General features: G+C 49.3%; 2 protein-coding genes across 2 annotated transcripts in view; one reads left to right on the top strand and one right to left on the bottom strand.

Annotated features, from left to right (window-relative positions):
* The first annotated feature begins 305 nt into the window (after positions 1–305).
* Positions 306–16,564, top strand: TFIP11 (tuftelin interacting protein 11). Its single transcript, XM_058531674.1, has 13 exons — positions 306–375; positions 2,405–2,622; positions 4,557–4,710; positions 5,030–5,186; positions 7,021–7,148; positions 8,879–9,031; positions 10,899–11,426; positions 11,553–11,659; positions 12,391–12,559; positions 13,043–13,286; positions 13,789–13,931; positions 14,432–14,597; positions 16,131–16,564. The coding sequence occupies exons 2-13, from the start codon at positions 2,414–2,416 to the stop codon at positions 16,484–16,486; spliced, it is 2,514 nt and encodes an 837-aa protein (XP_058387657.1). The 5' UTR covers positions 306–375; positions 2,405–2,413; the 3' UTR covers positions 16,487–16,564.
* The window catches only part of SRRD (SRR1 domain containing), a 12,097-nt gene continuing 7,354 nt past the window's right edge, over positions 16,565–21,307 (bottom strand). Inside the window, exons 5-9 of the mRNA XM_058531096.1 lie at positions 20,099–20,358; positions 19,896–19,994; positions 17,978–18,132; positions 17,493–17,538; positions 16,565–17,060 (exon numbers count right to left, since the gene is read on the bottom strand). Coding sequence (XP_058387079.1) covers positions 16,836–17,060; positions 17,493–17,538; positions 17,978–18,132; positions 19,896–19,994; positions 20,099–20,358 — 785 coding nt within the window. The 3' untranslated portion in view covers positions 16,565–16,835. The remainder of the gene's footprint in view (positions 17,061–17,492; positions 17,539–17,977; positions 18,133–19,895; positions 19,995–20,098; positions 20,359–21,307) is intronic.

Here is a 21,307-nt window from a genome sequence, read left to right as displayed (position 1 = left end):
ATACCCCCATTTTACAGATTTAGAATCCCAGACCGGCAAAGGCCACGGCGGCTCGGCGACGTCCAGCAGCCGCGACAGGCTGGGCGTCTCCACGGAGCGGGCGCGGCAGGGAGGCCAGCGCGGCCGGGAAGGCACCCCCAGCCTCTCGGGGGCCAGAACATCCGCGTCTTCTTTCTGGCGTCTCAGCCGGGCCGCTCTAGAGCCAAAGCCGCCGTAGCCTTCCGCTGCTGCCATGGCAACCAGCGCGCCACTTCTGCGGTCGCGCGACGTCATTTCCGGCGCGCCGGGCTCTGCACGTCCGGCTTCCGGCGTCCCGAGCGGCGGGGCTCTCGCGCGGAGCGGGGAGCTGTGTGTGGCCGGCGGGACCCGGGCGAGGTGAGCGGGCCGGGGGCCGGGGAGGGGGCGAAGGGGCGTCCGCGCCGGCGGGAGTGGCTGCGAGGGCTCGGGGAAGGCGGCCTCGCCGTGGGGCTTCCGTTTCGCCGACGGCTCTGCCGAGGGCGGGCCGCCCGGCGTCCCCGGGGAGTCGGGGCCGGGTCGGGCGGGGACCGAGCCTCCGCCGCGAAGTGTGCACAGCGGAGCCCGAGCCTGGGCTGAAGTCCCCGGGTGCCGAGCCCTGCCTGCCGCGGGACCTAGGGCAGGTCGTGTAACCGCGCTCAGCCTCGTTTTCCTTATCTGAAGCCTGTACGGAAACGCCGGTAGTCTCCACCTCGTGGACGGGTCTTGATGCTTGCATTATCGGCCTGAAGCGTCCAGCCAGTGCTTGGCGTGTGTGGAGGCCTCTCTAACTCGTGACAACTCTAATTATTACTCTGCCCAGCGGCGTTATTGACTCCCATGTAGCTGGGACCTCCCAGAACATCTCCCTCCTTGCACTCCTGGATGAGCGTGGGTCCACCAGCACCCAGCCAGTGCACCAGAGACTGGAACAAGCAGGGAGAACTGTGTAACAGAGCGGACCCGAGTGTGACACTGCCTGTGGCGGTAGTGAACTCCTGTCCCCAGAGGCTGCTTGCAGCAGCTGGGCGACAAGAATCACGTCGCTGTCACACAGTGAATGTATTACTGCGTAGTGCACCATGCTTGGCACTTCGTGTGCATTTAATACTCATACACTGAGTACCTGGTAGGAGTGGGATTTGAAGTCAGGCTGTGATTGTAGTACCTGATTTCACACGCACTTTGCTAGGTTCATTCCCTAATCCAGTAATAGTGATGATGATCCTAATCTTGGCACTCCAGTAACAGCTCTTGTTCCTGGAGCACTTATTCTGAGCTAAGTGTTTTTTAAGCACCATCTCATTGAATCTGACTTATAAGCATTCTCAAAGGTTGGTATAGTAGTTAATCCATTTAAGAGACAGCTAAATCTCATCACCCAGCTACCAAGAGTTGAATTCTCTATTCCAACCCATAGATGTCTGACTGCTAAGGTAGTGTTCATAATTAAGACTGCCTTCCAGCTCATCAGAGGAAAACTAAGTCTTAGGGTTTCATCATCAAGTAATGTATTTCAGAAAGCTTATTCTCAAATATCACCCTCCTGGGACTGCCAAGGGTCCAGTATAACTCTTTCCTCAATGATAGAAAAAATAATAAAGTGTAGGGTCCTGGAAGATGACCACCCAGTTTTGGAGGCAATAATATATAGAATAACATACTTATTTAGTTATTTTTGTGTGGTTTGTGTATATGTGAGTGTGTGATTTTTATGACATTGGGACTAGGAAATACATGCTTGAGAATCACGTAGACTGTTGGGACTAGTCTTTTCTTCCATCTGTTATCGTACCGATTGTTTTCTAAATGTTTATGCTGAGGAAGATTCGCCCTGAGCAAACATCTGTTGCCAATCTTCCCTTTTGTTGTATGTGAGCTCCCACTATAGCATGGCCACTGACAGACAAATGGTGTGGGTCCACGCCTGGGAACCAAACCTGGGCTGCCAAAGCAGAGCATGCAGAACTTAACCACTAGGCCATCAGGACTGGCTCTGTTCTATTTTTGCTGAGGAAGATTTGCCCTGAGCTAACATCTGTTGCCAATCCTCCACTTTTCGCTTGAGGCCCTGAGTTAACATCCTTGCCTATTTTCCTCTATTTTGTACATGGGTCGCTGCTACAGCATGGCTGACAAGTGGTGTAGGTCCGCACCTGGGATCCGAACCCACGAACCCAGACTGCCGAAGCGGAGTGCACCAAACTTAACCACTAGGCCACTGGGGCTGGCCCTTGTTTTCTAAAATAAGGTTTTAACGTCTGCTTTGTTGAATTTTAACAACGGTTTTAAGGGACCGTGAGTTTGGAGGAAGTTCTGAAGGCAGCAGGGAGTAGGACTCACAGGGAATCCTTCTCCTGCTATGCCCAGGACTCATCACAGACTGTGCCTTTTTCATCCCTTCCTTTAGTGACTGGCCATGTCACTGTCCCACTTGTACCGGGACGGGGAAGGCCACATGGATGACGATGAGGACGAGCGGGAGAACTTCGAGATCACCGACTGGGATCTCCAGAATGAATTCAACCCCAACCGGCAGCGCCACTGGCAGACCAAGGAAGAGGCCACCTATGGAGTGTGGGCAGAGCGGGACTCGGACGAAGAGAGGCCCAGCTTTGGAGGCAAACGGTACTGGCCGGCATGGGGCTGCCTCCTCTTGCTTTAGGGAAGACGGAGAGGGAGTGGGGGAGATACCCCCATAAATATACTTCTCTCCTGGCCTTACTGAGCCCCTGCGCTATGACATCAGCTAGGGAGGTCCTGTTTCCTCTTTAGGCTAGAGGGCTGCTCCTTCACTGATTTGATCATCAGTTGGTGTCTGTTGAGTGATTACGTGTATTAGGCATTGCGCTATAGACTCAGTCCTTGCCTTTCAAGATCCCAGACTCGAGTGGATGGAGACAGGCGTTAATTAACAACTCACACAATGGAAGTTCGTAACTGATTTAGGACCTAAGGGAGAGCACGTTTTAGGGTGTTGGACCTATTTGGAGAGGTCAGGAAGATTTCTCTGGAGAAGCCATCCTTGAGCTGAATGAAAGAACGTAACTAGGGTAGGAGAGGTGCGGGTAAGCAAAAACCCTTAACGGGAGGCCACAGGGTATATCCGCGAGGACGCGAAAGGCTTTGCGGGCTGGAGTGGAGAGAGGGAGGGGAGCACAGTTTGAGAAGAGGCCGAGGGTCTGTGGTAGAGGTGTGGCGTGGGGCGGGGCTGTGTCTGCACCCTTGGCTGGTGTGCAGAGTTGTCGTGGAGTCACAGTGGAAGATGGAGCTGTGTGAGGAGGCGGTGGTCCCTGCAGAGGGGGAGGCCTGGGCTAGGAGGGGGCAGGGAGATGAGGATTCAGGCCGAAAGTCCCCTCCTCAGTTTGAAGTCACGTGTGCACTGGCTACAGCTCGCTTGACCAGAGTGTGTAGCAGGTGTGGGTGTCTCCCTGTCGCCATCTGTGCCCTGTAGGCTCCAGCCCGTTGCTACTGGGGAGAAAGAGTATAGAGATCAATTCAACCCCTTCTCATCTGGCAGGGAAATGTAAAAGTAGATGGCAAATAGATCAGAGGTGAAGAATTGCATAGTCAAAAGAGAATAATAGCCAACGTCTATTGGCTGCTTGCTTGTTCTAGGTTCTTCACACGCCTGGTGTCATTTACCTTATAAGAAAGGCACCATTATTATCATCTCATTTTACAGATGAATAAACTGAGGCCAAAGGTCACACAGCTAGGCGCTGAGAATCTGGGCCTCTGACTCGAGAGTCTGGGCTCTTAACCACTAAATTTGGGCTCTGTAACCACTAAGCATCTTTCAGGAACAAAGACTCTGAATTTTATTGCTGCCATGGGGATGTTTAATTACTAGGTTGGTCATTTTATAAAACTTCACTTTATTTTGCAATATTCCCAGGGTTTTTCATTGAAATCTTTTCTCTGTTCGTTTAACCACAATACAAAGATACCAGGTTCGGTTTATACAAAGGGGAACTGAGGTTAATGACGTTATAAGTACTGTTCTTGAGGTAATCAGGATTCAGATCAGTACTTTGCATCTCACAGAATTAATTTCTTAGGTATTTTAGTCTAGTTTTCAGATTCAAATAAATTTAATGGGCATGGACTTTTTCTAAGAGTTTGATAAATTTATTAATACATTTTTTATTCATATAATCTCTTTTAATTTATTTATAATTTTTATCTATCAGAATTTCTTTCCTGTTTGATTTTTGTACTCAAAATAGTGTCCAAAACAAATGCTTTTTAAAGTAAGTTAATTAAAAAATGTATAAGGAAACCTGGATTATCTCATCATATTTTGAATTTTTAATCAACTCTGCACTAATATTGATAGCTCTTCAGCCATAGAGTTGACTTGAACACATCAGGTAAAAATATTAAATGTGGTTACAGGAAGCCAGATCTGGGTCCCTTTTGATATCAGTAAACAATTTGCTCTTTTCAAATGGGTCCCTTGAGGTCCCCTCTAAGGAATTCTCTGGCCAGCAAAGTTTCTACAAGGGGAGGCTGCAGAGGAGTTCCTTACAGACACCCTGGGTGTCATGGTTTGCCTGCAGGGCCCGCGACTACTCTGCACCGGTCAACTTCATCAGCGCGGGGCTCAAGAAAGGGGCAGCAGAGGAGGCGGAGTTGGAAGATTCCGATGATGAAGAGAAACCTGTTAAGCAGGATGACTTTCCTAAGGATTTCGGACCCAAGAAGTTAAAAACGGTAGCGTCTTTATCGCAGGATTGTGACTTGAATAATATCTTTGGAAGGTCATTGTGGCCTAAGCTGCTGGGGGGAAGGGTGCTCAGCTGGAGGCAGTTGTGTGGGTTTCTCCCTGTGGTGGCAGGTTCCTGTGAGGTGTGAGGTGGGCAGTGCAGTCTCTCTTTCCTAACACACATCACAGGTATATTTTTGGTTTGTATGACACTTTTCATAGTGCTCTGTGACTGCCAGGCCATTTTCCCATCAGCCAAGCTTGCTATCTTAGATTTTTCTTCTCCCCCCCCCCCCCCAACTAAACTTTGATTTTTCTTCTTTTCAGGGTGGCAATTTTAAACCCAGCCAGAAAGGCTTTGCAGGAGGAACCAAGTCTTTCATGGATTTTGGCAGCTGGGAAAGACACACAAAAGGGATTGGACAGAAGCTTCTTCAGAAGATGGGCTACGTCCCTGGAAGGGGCCTCGGGAAGAACGCACAGGGTATGGCACCATCGCCCTGTAGTCTGCACGAGGAGGCGAGGTGGAGGAAAGGGGCAGTTTGTGGAGGGGTTTGCTTTTGCTCTTTCAAAAGTATTTTAACTCCACAGCCTGCTCTGCCAGCACCAGACAGTTGTGCTCCTAAGCTACCTTGCTTTATCAAACACAAATAAAATATTTGTTTCAGCAGGAGAAAAAGGGTTAGGGGCTAAAACAGGCTGCAAACTGATGGGCTGAAGACAGGCTTCTTTTTGGCCTGTCCAGTGTTTCTAAAAAAAATTGAATTTGTCAGCAATGTTTAAAAATCAGTTTCACTTGAAATTTTAAATTTTGCCTGGCAGTAATTGGTTTAGCTGAATCGTAGCTGCCCCAGGACAGGGCACATGGCCTTCTCTTGGGAGCAGTCTCCCTGTTGTCCTTCACCCCAGCCCACTTCACTTGTTGACATTAATCCTGGGCCCTGAGGGCACATGAGTTGGTAGTCTCTGCTCCAAGGGTTTCAGTTTTGCAAAAACAGTTATTGTCCTTCAGGAATATCAATAAAACATTGTCTGTAGCTTTATTTGTGTGGGGAAGATCAACTCTGAGCTAACATCCATGCCAATCCTCCTCTTTTTGCTGAGGAAGACTGGCCCTGGGCTAACATCTGCACCCATCTTCCTCTACTGTGTATGGGACACTGCCACAGCATGGCCTGACAAGTGGTGGGTTGATCCGCACCCAGGATCCGAACCCGTGAACCCCAGGCCACTGAAGTGGAGCGTGTGAACTTAACTGCTACGCCACCAGGTCGGCCCCATGTGTGTAGCTTTTTTAATAGCTGGAGACACGTGGCTGTAAAGTTGCCTGAGCAGTTCCTGCATTGGTTATCTCCATCTTCTCTCAGCAGCACTGTCTCCTCTTGTCTTCACCCCTGACCCCGTCACACACGGCTCTTCTCAGACATCCTTATCTCCTCGATAGCAAAGCCATTGACACCAAGCACTTGGACTCCTCCTGTGAGAACTTGTTTTCCCTTTCCTTGACCTGTTTCCCGTGAGCAGTCACCAAGTGGATACAAATGATAGTATTCTCTATAATTCAGATCCCACTCCCTAAGTAACTGCTAAAGGTAAATCCAGGTTATGTGTTGAAAACATTAGCTGTGTGAAAAGTCCATGAACTTGAGTAAAGTTCGAATGGTGACTGGAATGAGACTGAGGGGACTGGTCTAATTTGAGATTTCAACAGGACTAACTGGAAGGGGGAGGAGGTAGAAAGTTTGGGGTGGGAGGGAATCTTCATTGAGATGTTGTAGTCCTGTTTGTAAACTCTTTCATAAGAAAAACATGTCTATTTCCAAGGCTTAAACGTGTTATAAAACAAGCATAGGAAATGTGAACTACTAAGTAGAATAGATGGAGTCTCACGTTACGTGGCAGCTTCACCTCGCTTCAGTCAGAACAGATATATTACCTGAGTTACCGTACTTTCCTTATCAGAGGCTTTGAGATAAGCGACAGGTAGGATTTAGTATGCTGGAGTTCCCAGTTGTAAACAAACTGTTCTCTTTTCTTCCAGTCCACTAAAAACATGAATCCAGGTGGAAATGGAAATCTGTGTGTAGGACATAAATAACCTAATGTTAGCACACTGTTCTGTGGCAGCAGAAATGCTCAGAAGTTTCACATCACAGGGGACTGAACAGTGTTTGAGGGCAGAGAAGGCTGTCCTTCCTGGGTAGGGTGTTACTGCATGTATGGACCGTGGAAGCGTGACTTCACCGATTGGCTTATCCAAAGACAGGAATTGCTGTGATCTAAAGTCTCTCTTTTTTTCTTTTGCTGCAATATGTCAGGTATCATTAACCCAATCGAAGCCAAACAGAGAAAGGGAAAGGGCGCTGTGGGAGCTTACGGCTCGGAGCGTACCACTCAGTCCCTGCAGGACTTCCCCGTGGTCGACTCAGAAGAGGAAGCGGAGGAGGTAACCAGAGTCAGGAGATGTGAGGGGGTGGTGTGTGTGTCATTTCACATCCTTGTTAGTTCATCTGTTCATTCATTCATATCCGGTGAGTCTTCAGATGGTTCTTGCACACCTGTTTGTAGGTGCTGTGCTGGTCCACAGAGAGACAGCAAACAGCGAACCACGGTGTGGTTAGAAAGTGCAATAAGTGCTAAGAAGTGCCCAGTAGAAAATAAGGTTGGGAGTGTGTGTGTGTGGGAGGCGCCTGAGCATACTTGAATAGATAGGGTGGGCAGGGAAGACCTCTCAGGGAAGGAAATATTTCACTTGACACCTGGCAGGAGAGAAGGCACCAGCCACAGGGCGAGTCGAGAGGCCAGAGGACGCTGAGAGAAGCTCCGAGCTTGGGTGAAGAGCCCATAAAGGAGACTGTTATGGCAGCATCCAAGCCCACCAAGCAGGGAGGGGGATCCTGGTGCACTGAGAGATGCGGGCCACACCGCCAGGCCCTGAAGGCCATCTATAGGTGCTGGGGTTTCACCTCAGGTGCAGCAGGGGCCATCTGGGGTCAGGTGTGTGTAGCTTGGCTCCAGTGGTGGAAGAAGCCGGCGGTCGTGACTGAAATACTACTCCTTGCCCCCTTGTGTTGATGAGGGACAGCAGGAGGCTGCAGAGACGCATGGCCACTTCTTGTTGCTGACCCTCTCCTTTGACCGAGGAGGGAGACGTGGGATGAGGTGGGACTGACTGCTGAGTCAGGGGCTCTCAGAATTAGAAGCCAGCAGATGCCAGGCGTGCAACAAGTGAGGAAGGTGAGCCAGGGCTGAGGCAGCGAGGAGGGGCAGGGCCTGTCTAAAGGGCTAGTTTCTAGTCAGCTCTAGGTGATTGTTGCCATTTAGAATGTGGGCTCAGTTTTGCCTGATCTTCAGATTTTCCCGAAGTAGAAGTCCAGATTTTTTTTAAGAAAAAATTACAAGTTTTAAACCAGTGTGAGAAAAACAAAATGACAACCACAAAGCCCACTTCTGTGGGCTGGACTCTGCTACCCTCAGACCAACAGCTCCCTCCTTTACTTTAGGTCTTTGTACAGAAAAGTTCTGCGAACCCTGATTACAAAAGATATCTGCCTTGAAACTTATTTACCTTCATTTTAAATTAGAAGCAAGTAAATCTTTTATGTTGTATTTCTAAGTTTCACATGAGATAAATTTGAAACTAGCATAGTCTCTGCCCATGGTAGATGCTCAGTAAGTGTTGCCTTTATCTTTTTGTTTGTGTGTGTGTGAGGAAGCCCAGCTCTGAGCTAACATCTATTGCCAATCCTCCTCCTTTTTTTCCCCCAAAGCCCCAGTAGATAGTTGTACGTCATAGCTGCACATCCTTCTAGTTGCTGTATGTGGGACGCGGCCTCGGCATGGCTGGAGAAGCGGTGCGTTGGTGCACACCCGGGATCCGAATCCGGGCCACCAGTAGCAGAGCGCGTGCACTTAACCTTTAAGCCACAGGGCCTCAGTGTTGCCTTTATCTTTGCGTTCCTCTTCCAGTCTGCTATCCTGCCTTCTGCACTTCGTTATTGTGAGAAGGTGAATGGGTGTCAGGGGTATCATTTGATGGTTTTAGTGTCACGCAGGCACAATCCTTAGCACAGAACGATGTGTGAATCTAAGATTGCGGCTACTGAATGTCTGCTGCTGGTCTCAGTGTAAAAAGTGGCCTTTCTTGTTGTACCTGACTGCATCCCTCTGGTTCAGGAGTTTCAGAAGGAGCTGAGCCAGTGGAGGAAAGACCCCAGCGGCAGCAAGAAGAAGCCCAAATACTCGTACAAGACGGTGGAGGAGTTGAAGGCCAAGGGCAGGATTAGCAAGAAGCTCACCGCCCCCCAGAAGGAGCTTTCTCAGGTCAAGGTACGGGGGCCCTCGGACACCTGGTCCAGGAGGGGGCGTTGGAAAACACGAAAAAGTAATCCTGCCCCCAGGAGCAATCACTGAACACTTTCTAAGGTCCCTCTGGGCTCCTTCTTTTTATCTTGCTTTTCTCACTGGAGAGCAGCGTGTTCCCGTTCCTACCAAGTTCCTGCTCTGTGCCAGGCACTCTTCATGGCACCTTAGTGAAGAATCAGTGTTCCCACCTTTCTGGAGTTTACAGTCAGTGAATTTAATAACATTCGTGTTACTAAAAACTCAGTGTGAACATCGCTGTTAGTGCATAATTCCAGAGAGTGGCTCTACTGTTCCTTGGCCCTGCCTCTACTGCTTGACCTGTAACTTTTTCTGGGTTGGTTTGGGTTTGTGGCAGGCTGGTTTGTGTATAAAGCCTGGCCTTTGTTTCAGACATCTTGTAAGGAAGGAGCACAGTCACCAGGTTAAGGACTAGGAAGGGATGTAAGGCTCTTAAATCCCGGGAGGGTGCAGTCGCTCGCTCGCTGACCAGGAGTGCGGAAGAGAGTCCTCAGGACACATCAGCATTGAGGTTTTTTTTTTTTAATAAATCAGATTTCAGCCACTGTTAGGTGCATATAGTCCTAGGTTTTCCGTCACTCTCCCAAGCAGCTGAAGAACAGTGGAGACAGGTGGCTGTTGTCGTTTGCTGTAGGAGATAGAGTGTGTCATAGAACTCAGATCTTGAGTGGGCTCTCAAGTGTCAGGGTGTTGTGCATCAAATCACCTGGCAGGCGGGGGCGGGGGGTGGGGGTAAGAAATGCAGATGTCCAGGTCCCAGCCAGAGATTTTAAGTCAGGTCTAGGCTGGGCCCGAGGACTCCATGGTTGTTACTTCTCCCCATGTGATTTTTTTTTTTTTTTTTGTGAGGAAGATCAGCCCTGAGCTAACATCCATGCCAATCCTCCTCTTTTTGCTGAGGAAGATTGGCCCTGGGCTAACATCCGTGCCCATCTTCCTCCACTTTATGTGGGACGCTGCCACAGCATGGCTTGACAAGCGGTGCGTCGGTGCGCACCCGGGATCCGAATCTGGGCCGCCAGCAGAGGAGCACTTGCACTTAACCACTACACCACGGGGCCGGCCCCTCCCCAAGTGATTCTAATGTGGGTGCTTCATTGATCCCACTGTTATTTAAAGTGGTGACAAGTCTGTTTCAGAAGTCAAGTCCATATTCACATTCCCTCAGTTTTCTTAAAATGTTGGAATTAGCTCATTTCCTAGGTTATCTTTGTCCAGCAACTGTTTTTTTGAACATTTCATTTTGTTTTTAAATTAAAGAAATAACTATTACAGAGCAGTGTGCAGTACATTTTAGAAAATTAGGAAATAGAGAAGCAAAAATATAAAAAATATTATTTTCCTTCCTTCCCAAAGATTACTAGTTTTAACACTTAAACATACATCCTTCCAGATCTTTTTCTTTGCTTAAATATGCATGTTTTTTACTGAAATCTGGTAGTTTGATTGTATCTGTTGTTTTATTACCTGCTTTTGATCAGTACAGCCTCTGCTTTTCCATGAAGATAGATTTTCCTCTCAGCTAAATTCTGTATTCAAATTTTGTCAGTTTTCCTAAAACGTCGTCTCCGTGTGGTTTGTCCAGAGGGTTCCAGTCTAGAACTGCTGGTTGCGTCTGATGGTTGTGTCCCTTGAGTCTCCTCCAGTCTAGGGCTGTGTGGACCCCACTTGGAGAAGCACTGCCGTCTCCAGCTCTGCTGGGTAGTGCTGTTTCACACACCTCTAGCGTCGCGCCCTCCCCTGGCCTTGGCCCTGTGTTGACGAGGGCACGTGGTGAGTGCTAACCTGCGTCCCCTCTGCCACCTTCTCCAAGGTGATAGACATGACTGGGCGGGAGCAGAAGGTCTACTACAGCTACAGCCAGATCAGCCACAAGCACAGCATCCCTGACGACGGGCTGCCGCTGCTGGCGCCGCCGCTGCCACAGCCCGGCAGAGAGGCCAAGGCCCCGGGCTTCGCGCTGCCCGAGCTGGAGCACAACCTGCAGCTGCTCATCGACCTCACGGAGCAGGAGATCATCCAGAACGACCGGCAGCTGCAGTACGAGCGGGACATGGTGGTCACCCTCTCCCACGAGCTGGAGAAGATGTCGGAGGTCCTGGACCACGAGGAGCGGCTCATCGGCAACCTCAGCAAGGTCCTGGAGATGGTGGAGGAGTGCGAGCGGCGCATGCAGCCCAACTGCAGCGACCCCCTCACCCTGGACGAGTGCGCCCGCATCTTCGAGACCCTGCAGGACAAGTACTACGAGGAGTACCGGATGTCCGACCGCGTGGACCTCGCCGTGGCCATCGTCTACCCGCTCATGAAGGAGTACTTCAAGGAGTGGGATCCCCTCAAAGTGAGTTGCCGGGGAAATCAACCTCTCTGCCTCTTGTTTGGGCCATGCCTTGGCTCCAAGAGATCATCCAGAGGGCAGGAGGGCTGTTGACTTGCTGCCTCTCAGTGGCTGTGTGCTTCTCCTCAGGACTGTACTTACGGCACCGAGATCATCTCCAAGTGGAAAAGCCTGCTGGAGAACGACCAGCTCCTGTCCCACGGTGGGCAGGACCTCTCGGCAGATGCCTTTCACAGGTAGTCCGTGCAGGGCGGGGCACTGTGCTCCTGCTGCCGGCTCCTGGGGGACTGGGAAGGATCACTACTAGGCTGGGGAAGGTGGGGGTGCTCGCCTTTAATGGGGCTCTTCTACATGCTCGCACTGCTCTAGGATTTCAGGTCATTCATTCATTCATCTTATGCTTGTCAAGTGTCTGTTGAGTGTCGTGCATGTGCCAGGTACTCGGCTTGCCCCGGGAGTAAAGCAGACAGCCTCTGTCTCCCGTAAGTGGAAAAGGCAGATGGAGAATGAGGAAGTGGACACACAAACCCAGGGTGCACACTGGGCACAGCAACAGAGGATAACAGGGGCGCACACCCGTCTGATGGAGTGGAGCTCTGTCAGAGGAGGTGACGTTCAAGCTGTGACCCAAGGAGTAAGGCGTCAGCTGTGCAGAGAGCTCTAGGTGGGAAAACACATGACACCTGGAGAGGGAGCCTTTGTTCCAGGGCCACGAGCCTGTGTGACCCCCGCAGCAACCCTGCCAAGCCAGGCCGGTGCTCCTGTGGAGACTGAGGCCCAAGCTGAGTGGGCACAGGAAGAGGCAGGCACAGGTCTGGCCAGTGGGGGCTGGCCTGACGGCTGTGTGATCGGGCTCCCACGCTGTTGCCTTGCTCTTTCTCATTCCAGAGTGGGGGTGGTGGTGTACTGTGCACACTTTGAGACCAGTCAGCGCAGTAGCCACCCTGCCCGCTGCTTTCTCTCTCAGGCTCATTTGGGAAGTCTGGATGCCTTTTGTTCGAAACATTGTCACCCAGTGGCAACCAAGGAACTGTGACCCGATGGTGGACTTTTTGGATAGCTGGGTGCACATTATCCCCGTGTGGATCCTAGATAACATACTGGACCAGCTCATCTTCCCCAAGCTGCAGAAAGAGGTAGGCCCAGAGTCGAGGAAACAGCTGTCTGTTGTCAGTAACCTTGGGGACTTGTTCAGCATTTCTCTTCACGATCTCAGTGCTGTTAAAACGCCTGCAGTTAACAGAATTCGTCAGCACAGCTACTGTCCTATAATGCTAACTCCAGCCTTTTCTCAGCACTTTTTTCCTCAAAGCCACCCTTAATAGAGAATTCATTTTCTTGGTTTCTTTAATAAAATTAAATTGTGCCATTTCTGAGATTTAATACCACTTCATGGGTATGTTTCTTTGTAGGTCAGTGTCTCTGTTTTGGGGAAATGTAGTGCAAAATGCCTAGAAAGCACCTTGGCAGCCTCTTTGTACCTAATGTGTCCCCCACACGTGGAAAGGACTGTGGACCTTGGCCAGGAGAGCATGTGGCCTCCACGCCATTAACTACACAGGGTGTCTGTCGTGCCTGCCCCACAGGCTGCATGAACTGTTTTTCCCCCACTCCTGCAGGTGGAGAACTGGAACCCGCTGACGGACACCGTCCCCATCCACTCGTGGATCCACCCGTGGCTGCCCCTCATGCAGGCGCGCCTGGAGCCGCTCTATTCCCCCATCCGCAGCAAGCTGTCCAGCGCCCTGCAGAAGTGGCACCCCAGCGACTCCTCGGCCAAGCTCATCCTGCAGCCGTGGAAAGATGTCTTCACCCCTGGCTCCTGGGAGGCATTCATGGTCAAGAACATAGTGCCCAAGCTGGGTAAGGAAATGGGAAAACGCATCCAAGTCTGGCACCTTCGGTGCCCTGGTTTCTGCAGCCAGCAGTAATGATCGTGCTGCTTAAAACACGGACTTTGAGCTCTCTGAAAAGGCTTAGCACACACGGTTTCTCACCATAAAAGCGGTGCCATCTTGTGTACTGAGGCTGAATGTGAATGTAACCAGGGTCCTTTCTGCTGCTCAGTTACAGCAACAACTAAAAGGCTGTAGTGACTAGTCAGACTCAGCGTGCCTCCCAGTTCCTGATGGGTTCGTTTGCGCTTCTGGTAACAGGATAGCTATTGGTGTTCTGAAATTTGTGATATCTGATTCAAAATATATATCAGTTATTTCTGGGTTAGAGAAAAAAACTTTTTAAGAATTGCTGTGTCAAGAGCTTAAAACTGACCTTTAAACGCAGATCAAAGACTGACATTGTCTGGTGAGGATTTTGCTCTTTGTGTGTCTGTGGGTTGGCCTTAGAGACTGGGTTTGTCTTCCAGGGATCTGTCTCGGAGAGCTAGTCATTAACCCCCACCAGCAGCACATGGATGCTTTTTATTGGGTCATCGACTGGGAAGGGATGATCTCCGTCTCCAGCCTGGTGGGGCTCCTTGAGAAGCACTTCTTCCCCAAGTGGCTTCAGGTACACTTGGTTTTGTTGGGGGTGGGAGAATTCAGTTAATTTTTTGCTCAGGTGTGACTGCAGGTGCACGATCCTTGGATAACCCTCAGGTGATAGTGCTTTATGTAACAGAAATAAATCACATGGGACGGTAGGAATGAGTTGAGCGGTAACAGCGACCACCATTTCTTCAACATCTGCTGTGTGCCACATGCTGGTGGAAGCACTTTATTTGCGTTATCTCCACTCCTCACCACAGCCCTTTGGGGCAGGGCCTGTGGAATCCCTACTGGATAGACAGCAGGCTGAGGCTCAGAGTTTACATGCAAGGGCACTCAGCTACCAAGCTGACTCCAAATTCCAGACCTGAAAGTACCAGACTGTTCAGCCCCTATAATCCCCCTACAAGTGTCACCAGCTCATAGGACCAGAATCAAAACAAAACAAATAGCCCCTTTGGAAGTTCTGCTCTCAATTGTTGCCAGTGCGGATGCAAGTTTCTTATTTGTTCTTTTTGGCAGGTGCTGTGCTCCTGGCTCAGTAACAGCCCCAATTATGAAGAGATCACCAAGTGGTACCTGGGTTGGAAGTCCATGTTCTCAGACCAAGTGCTGGCACACCCGTCCGTCAAGGACAAATTTAACGAAGCCCTGGATATCATGAACAGGGCGGTGTCCTCCAATGTTGGTGAGTGGGGATTCTGTTTGGGTGTTCTGGCCTGAGCTCTGTGTTTCTGAACACATGTAAGTGACACAGAAGCAGAGCGTTCAGGTACCTGTAGGCTGCCTAGAGCCTGGCTCACCCCCTGCTCCACAGACACTGACTCTCACCCACTGGGTTTGGCTGTGTAGTTAGCTAGCACCCCCTGCCCAGCTCTCCTGTGACTGGGAGGGGTGTTTTCCCTGAATGGAGTCTGACTTAATTAAGCTGGACTCCCACTATGGGGTCTACCTCCAGGGCCCACCTTCATAACCACTGTGCTGGGGAGCTCTTAGGGTTCCTTCGTGCATCTGCTCGACCACCGTGGGCGTGCTGCCCAAGTGTAACAGCCCACAGCGTGGAGGAGGCCAGGCAGTTTAATGCTTAGTAGGTGCTGAACCGCTCTTAGCCCCGATGTCTTTAACTGTAGACAGTATTAGTACCTACTTCTAGGTTTCTCACAGAACCTAGAGGGATTAAGAGAGTTACTGTTGGTGTATATACAGCACTCACTGGGTGGTGTCTTTGTTGTGTCAGAAGTAGGCAGTTGACTGTTCACTTAATATCTGTTCCCACAACTACTCGCTTCTAAGGAAGTCACGGCCGACATCAGGAGTTTGGGGAGTCTAATCAACCAGCCCTGTGTCAGTGTGCTCACCTCTCAGAGCAGAGGCCACCGGAGCACCGAGTCTAACCTTGTTTCACAGATGAGCTCAACAAGGCCAAACACTTGTTCAAGGTCACACAGCTACAGAGGCAGCGGGACTGTAATTTCCATTTCCTGAGCCTTTAACTCTTTCTACTTAACCTATTACATGAAAACAAAGCGTTAGAATTCATGGATTAGATACCATTTACTGAGGCAAATACACTTCTATGCTCTCTACTTATCCATGTCTTTCAAGGGACATCAATAGGCTGTCTTCATTTTCATACTTTCTAGAAATTCTTCCTTGGCCACCCTGGCCCCAAGCTCGTGGAACTGTCCCCCATCTGTACCCCTCAGTTAGCACTGGGCATTTGGGGTCCTACATTATCCTTCAACATGTATGTTTCAGCTCCCCATATAGATTTTCACTTCTTCCAGGGCCAAGGGCCTGTATGGCTAAGTTAAAAAGATCTCCAGGAGAGGCCCTGTGTTTTCAAGGTTCTAAAAGCTGCCTTTTTAGCAGTATGGAGTGAAAACTCTACCAAGCAAGATGGGAACAGGATGGTGGCTAACTGTCAAGGTTCCCAGCCCTGAAAGGATAAGTCCCTTGCGGATGTATCGTTTTACGTGAATAATAATCTCTCTGGTTGGTTACCACATATTAGCCAGAAATCTTCAGGCCAGTTTCTGTGTGATGGCAGCCAGTTGTCTGACTCCCCCAGAGGCGCCTGACCCTCTGCTTGATTCACTGCTGCGTGTCCTTGAGGCACAGCTGCCTTTCAGTGAGTCACAGGTAGGTTTCACCTGTGGCAGACCCGATTTCTGTACCTGCTGCAACAGCTCGTCTCACTCCCTGCCCTCTGTGTCTCCAGGGGCCTACATGCAGCCAGGAGCGCGGGAGAACATTGCCTACCTCACCCACACGGAGCGGAGGAAGGACTTCCAGTACGAGGCCATGCAGGAGCGACGTGAGGCCGAGAACATGGCCCAGAGGGGCATCGGCGTGGCCGCCAGCTCCGTGCCCATGAACTTTAAGGACCTCATCGAGACCAAGGCAGAGGAGCACAACATTGTCTTCATGCCCGTCATTGGGAAGCGACACGAAGGCAAGCAGCTCTACACCTTTGGCCGCATCGTCATCTACATCGACAGGGGAGTGGTATTCGTCCAGGGCGAGAAGACCTGGGTGCCCACCTCACTGCAGAGCCTGATAGACATGGCCAAGTAGACTGCAGCAGGCCAGGGCAGGCTGGACACTCGCACCTGAGAGGGACATATTTATGAATAAACAAGATTTTAAACCGTCTTCCAAAGTGTAACATCTCTATTTAGGAGATACTCCCTGTCAGGCCAGGTCACCAAGGAAGGATGTAAAAGATGAGAATGCTACTTTAAAAGTGCATAAAACTTTACACCAAGTCCTTCCGCAGCGTATCATCCTCTCAACGGGAGAGCCAAGTTGAGGGATTTCCTGGTCTCTGCATCTGGCCCGCTGCAGAGGAGTTCTCTGCAGACCCTCCGTGGCGCCCTTCCCTGGAGTCTCTGGGGCAGCTGCCGCTCAGCCAACACCGGATGCACTACAGCGAGTTCAAGTCAGTAGCTGAAGGCTCTTCCGTCGTCTTGTTCCGTATGATTTCAAGGTCCTCACAGTCCTGATAATCGGGCTCTTCCCGAAACGCCCAAGTATCCATAGAGAGCTGTTGTAGTTTCTGTACGGGGAACCACTGGATGGCGGTATCATTGAACACGTCCATGTACTGTGAAGTCTGAGGAAACGCAAGCTCCTCCAGTCCCTGTAAAATCTGAGCAGAAAAATCCAAACATAAAACGTAAAAACCTGGTGGTCATAGCAAACCCCTCTCTCCTGGGCTATATTTCCATTTTACTGGTCACCACCCCCCACTCTGTTATACTTTTTAAAAAGTAAAGACTAGGATATTTTAAGTGCTTTTGTGCAATGAATTGGAAGCCCCAAGGGCAGTAGACATGTTGGACTATGATACTGAGAATAAAGGAAATTAGGAAAAAATGAAGAGATGTGCTAAAGTGCATAGCTTTCTGGAACACAGACCCATGGAGAGAGCTCCCTGACAGAACAGTAACCTCACTGTGCCTTCAGTTAGCCCCTCATGAGCGTCCTCCCTCCTACACACCTGAAGGCAGCACTCCTCATGGTGAGGCAGAAAGTACAACTGCACACCGTTTTCCATCCCAGCCCTTCATCAGATAAATACCTTTGCAATGTAGGGGTAATTTTTCTGCAGAATACTTGTCAGCAATCTAGAAATAAAAATTAAAAAAACATGATTAGGAGATGGATCATGAGAATGGCTTTATTCCACTTAAAACATAGAAAGGCAAGATGTTGTAAATAAACCAAGAATTTTTTTTAAATGTGGGATGTAGAGTGGGTTAAATAATCAGTAGGAAGTGTGAATGCCCCAGTAACTGCCCATGTCATCAAGAGAAAAATGACAGAGCAGACCCACAGGCATCGTGAAACGGAGGGAATCAAGAGAAATCAAATGGTTTTTCCCATTTTTAAAAAACATCTCTGTCCATCATCAGGGAGGAAGGAATTACTGGCATAAAGATTCCTTAACTTGCTTCACAGCCTGTCTTCCATCTAACCCTTTGTCTGAACGTTTCTCCTTGGGGGTCAGTCTGAGGAATGGGCTTCCCCTCGGGCCTGACAGAATCCCGGTGTTCTCAAGCTTACCTCTCCTCAAGTCCTTTGAAACTGTTCCCAATGATGACCATCTTGGACAGGGCATCTACTGACCAGTTACTCCATAAGAGATTGTTGTATAGGGCTGTCCCACAATGGAGCATGTAAAAGATGGTGGGCTCACCACAAACACTCCGTTTTCCTTCCTGGGGGTACAGTATGCACAGGTGTAACACACTTCTTACAACAAGGTGAGGGAGAGGTAAGGACAGATTAATAATGAGCTGAGAGTTCTCACATCAACAAACATGTAATCATGTGAGGTGACAGATGTGTCACCTTAGTGTGGTAATCATTTCACAATATCGTGTATCATATCACATTGGACACCTTAAACTTACAAAATATTATGTGTCAATTATATCTCAATACAGCTGGGAAAATAATGAGCTGAGAGAAAGGCAAGTTCAAGTATCAAATGGAAAAAAAAAGTTCCATTGTGGAAGAGTTACATTAGAAGTGCGTATGGAATCTATAAAGCATATGGGACTAAGAGGTGGGAAATCGTGATGTCCAGGAAGAACTCATGTTTACTTAACAAACGTGTGTCCCACAAACACAGAAAGCTCTGGATTAACGAAGGGGCTTCTTGGGTCCGTGATAGCGAGAGGGACGGCAATGGTTACTGCCCCCCTGCACCGTGTTCAGTAACCCCTCATGCTTCCTGTGTCACTTGCTGCAGATCCCTATCACAATTGAGTCCTTTTCAAATGTCCCCTGGGGGGCACAGCTGCCCCCTCTTGAGAACCACTGCTCCACAGCCAAGCTCCTTGGCAGGGAACACGAGGCCCTCCCTTTGCTGTCTGGCCCCTGCCTACGTCCCGGCCTCTCCTCTCTCCCCTCTTCTCCTTGTGGCTTCCCTTATGTTAATAACAAACTGGCCACGGTTCGTAAGAGCCAGCTCTGCACAGGCCGCCTGCAATCCTGGTCCTGTCCTTCTAGCAAACTCCTAGTAGACCTTCAAATCCCAGCTCAGCCGCTGGAAACCTTCCTCCACCCCCGCAAACAGCCCAAATTTCCTTCCCGTCTCAACCCCCAGTCTATGGTTCTACCTCACTGTGCATTCGTCCTTTACTTGTTTATAGACCACATGGCTCGATGTGACTGTGGGCTCCATGAAGGTGGATCGGCTCCCATTCATCTTGGTCTCCCCAGAGCTCCTGGCCTAGCACAGAGCAGCACTCACAAAAGATGGTCTGGACTGAATGGCCGTGTTTTAGGAGCTTGCCTACATTGGCGAATGATTCCCTTCTCTCAGCGGGGCCTGATTTTCATGTTTCAGAATAAGCAACGAAATGGCAGTTTCAGAACAGAGAGGAAGCAAATGACCATTCTGTGAACCCCAAGACAATGCAAAACCAAATTCAGAGGCATTGGCCTATACTGGCTTCAGCCCTCTGCTTGTGAAATGAATTTCCTTTTTCCAGGGTTCTCAAGAAATTTCAAATCCCTGCCATTTTACAAGATGCCGGGGTGGCAGAGGATTTATCCACAACTCACAGCCAGGTGCTGTGGGTCTGACTGGGCTACAGCTCCAAAGAGGGATGTTCCATCCCTGTTATTCCCTCGCCAGGACAGGGTAAATTCCTACCAGAGCCCTCTTGGGAGGCACCGAGGCTGTGTGCCCTTTTTATTTTTTTCCAACTTAGCCTAATTTCTGGACACTGAAGTCTCATAACAGTTTTGCAAACCTAACATGTTCTGGTTCATACCATTTGTGTATGTTTTTCTGACAGGTACAACATAGGCCAAAATGTGGGTAACTGGTCACATATTACAGGCACTGGGAAAGCAAGCAGTGCACAGGGATGACTGCTGTTTCAAAGAACACGTGCCCACAGGACAGAGCCTGGGGTCAGCTAGGTGAGCAGTTACAAAGCCTCCGGCTTCCCGTTCCTAAAGCACTTACCTCATTCTCACTGAGGACAGTCACACCCAGGCTGCTAAGAACTGCAATTTCGAGTGGGCTAAACAGAGGGTCATACACCCAGCAGTGACTTCTGGGGATCTGCAGAAGGGAAGAATGAGTGGTTTATTTGAACCCGAACATCTGTGTGCGCAGCGTGTGCAAGACCAGGGGAGGGAGCGAGAAAGACAAATCTGAAAATCTACCTGGCACTTTTCCAGGAAGAGGAGCAAAAACGTTAGCTGGTTTCTAGCTATGACGCAGCTGGCAAAGTTCCCAATGCCGTAACACACACACTTCAAGTGGCAGCTTCCTGTGGCCAGGCTATCTCCTGGGATGAAGCCCGTGGCTGCATCTGATTCACCTGGCGATGAGTCAAGATGCAGGTTTCCCAGGGCTTCCTCAAGAGTCTCCACAGGGGCCTTCAGCTGTTCCAGATGTTTCGTAAGACATCTGTTGATGGTTTCTGAAAGAAAAGGCCCCCCAGTACAGTCAGAGGGCACGCTCTGGCCCTGTGAACCAGGTTATCACACAGACGAAGCCCACAGACCAGGGAGAAAAGGAGCAAGGCGGTAAAGGCTTCAACTCCTCAGAGAGAAGTGCTGCTGGCCTCCCTTCCAAACACGCCTGGACACGCAGCCATGTCCACCAACACTGACAGGCTGTCCCGGTCCCCGCACACCCACAGCCTACAACCTAAGAGAATGTTTCAAGCAAAAATAGGTTTCATTTATGGGCGGTTTCCATCTAAAACTAATGTGAACTCATTCTAATTAATAGGAGGCTCCTGGTAAATGCAGGTTAAGCTCTGAAGTATCTACTTTTTTGATTATAAGAAAGAATAGAGGAGTAGAGCTCTCAAAATCACACAATAAATGGCTGGGAGTAAATGGCTGTAAAAAGGTCAAAGAAAAATGGTAGGCTGGGGCTTCTACAGCCTAATGGAAAATACTGTTTAAATCTTCTCATGTAGTGGTGGATTCTCTTGTCTCTCCTTTTAGCATTCTAGTCCTGAATTTAGTTGAACACATCTGTATGCAAAACAAAACAAAAAGGAAAAAGCCATACATTGTCACAGGATATTAATTTTCACTTGTTAGCAAAGATATCTTTAACTAAGACCCCAGGCTAGGAAAGGTTGCATGAAAAGCTGGCTGTTTTAGTCCTTGCTGCTAAAAGAATTGACAAAAGCTTCTTGAAAAACAACTTGACAATGGATATCAAGTTGGTCCCTGCCTTTCACTTAATAATTTCACTTCTGGAATATATCCTAAGAAGATCATCTTAAATTTGGTAAAAGCTTTATGCATAAAGGTGCTCATTGCAAAGTTATGTATAATAACTAAAAAACAAAGGAAACAAACTAAATATCCCTCAATAAAAATTATAACTATAGTATGTTCACTCCATGTATT

The sequence above is a fragment of the Diceros bicornis genome, chromosome 35, assembly GCF_020826845.1.
Source record: "Diceros bicornis minor isolate mBicDic1 chromosome 35, mDicBic1.mat.cur, whole genome shotgun sequence".
Lineage (NCBI taxonomy): Eukaryota > Metazoa > Chordata > Mammalia > Perissodactyla > Rhinocerotidae > Diceros > Diceros bicornis.
Note: the sequence above shows the minus strand (reverse complement) of the source record. Positions and strands in the feature narration are given on the sequence as shown.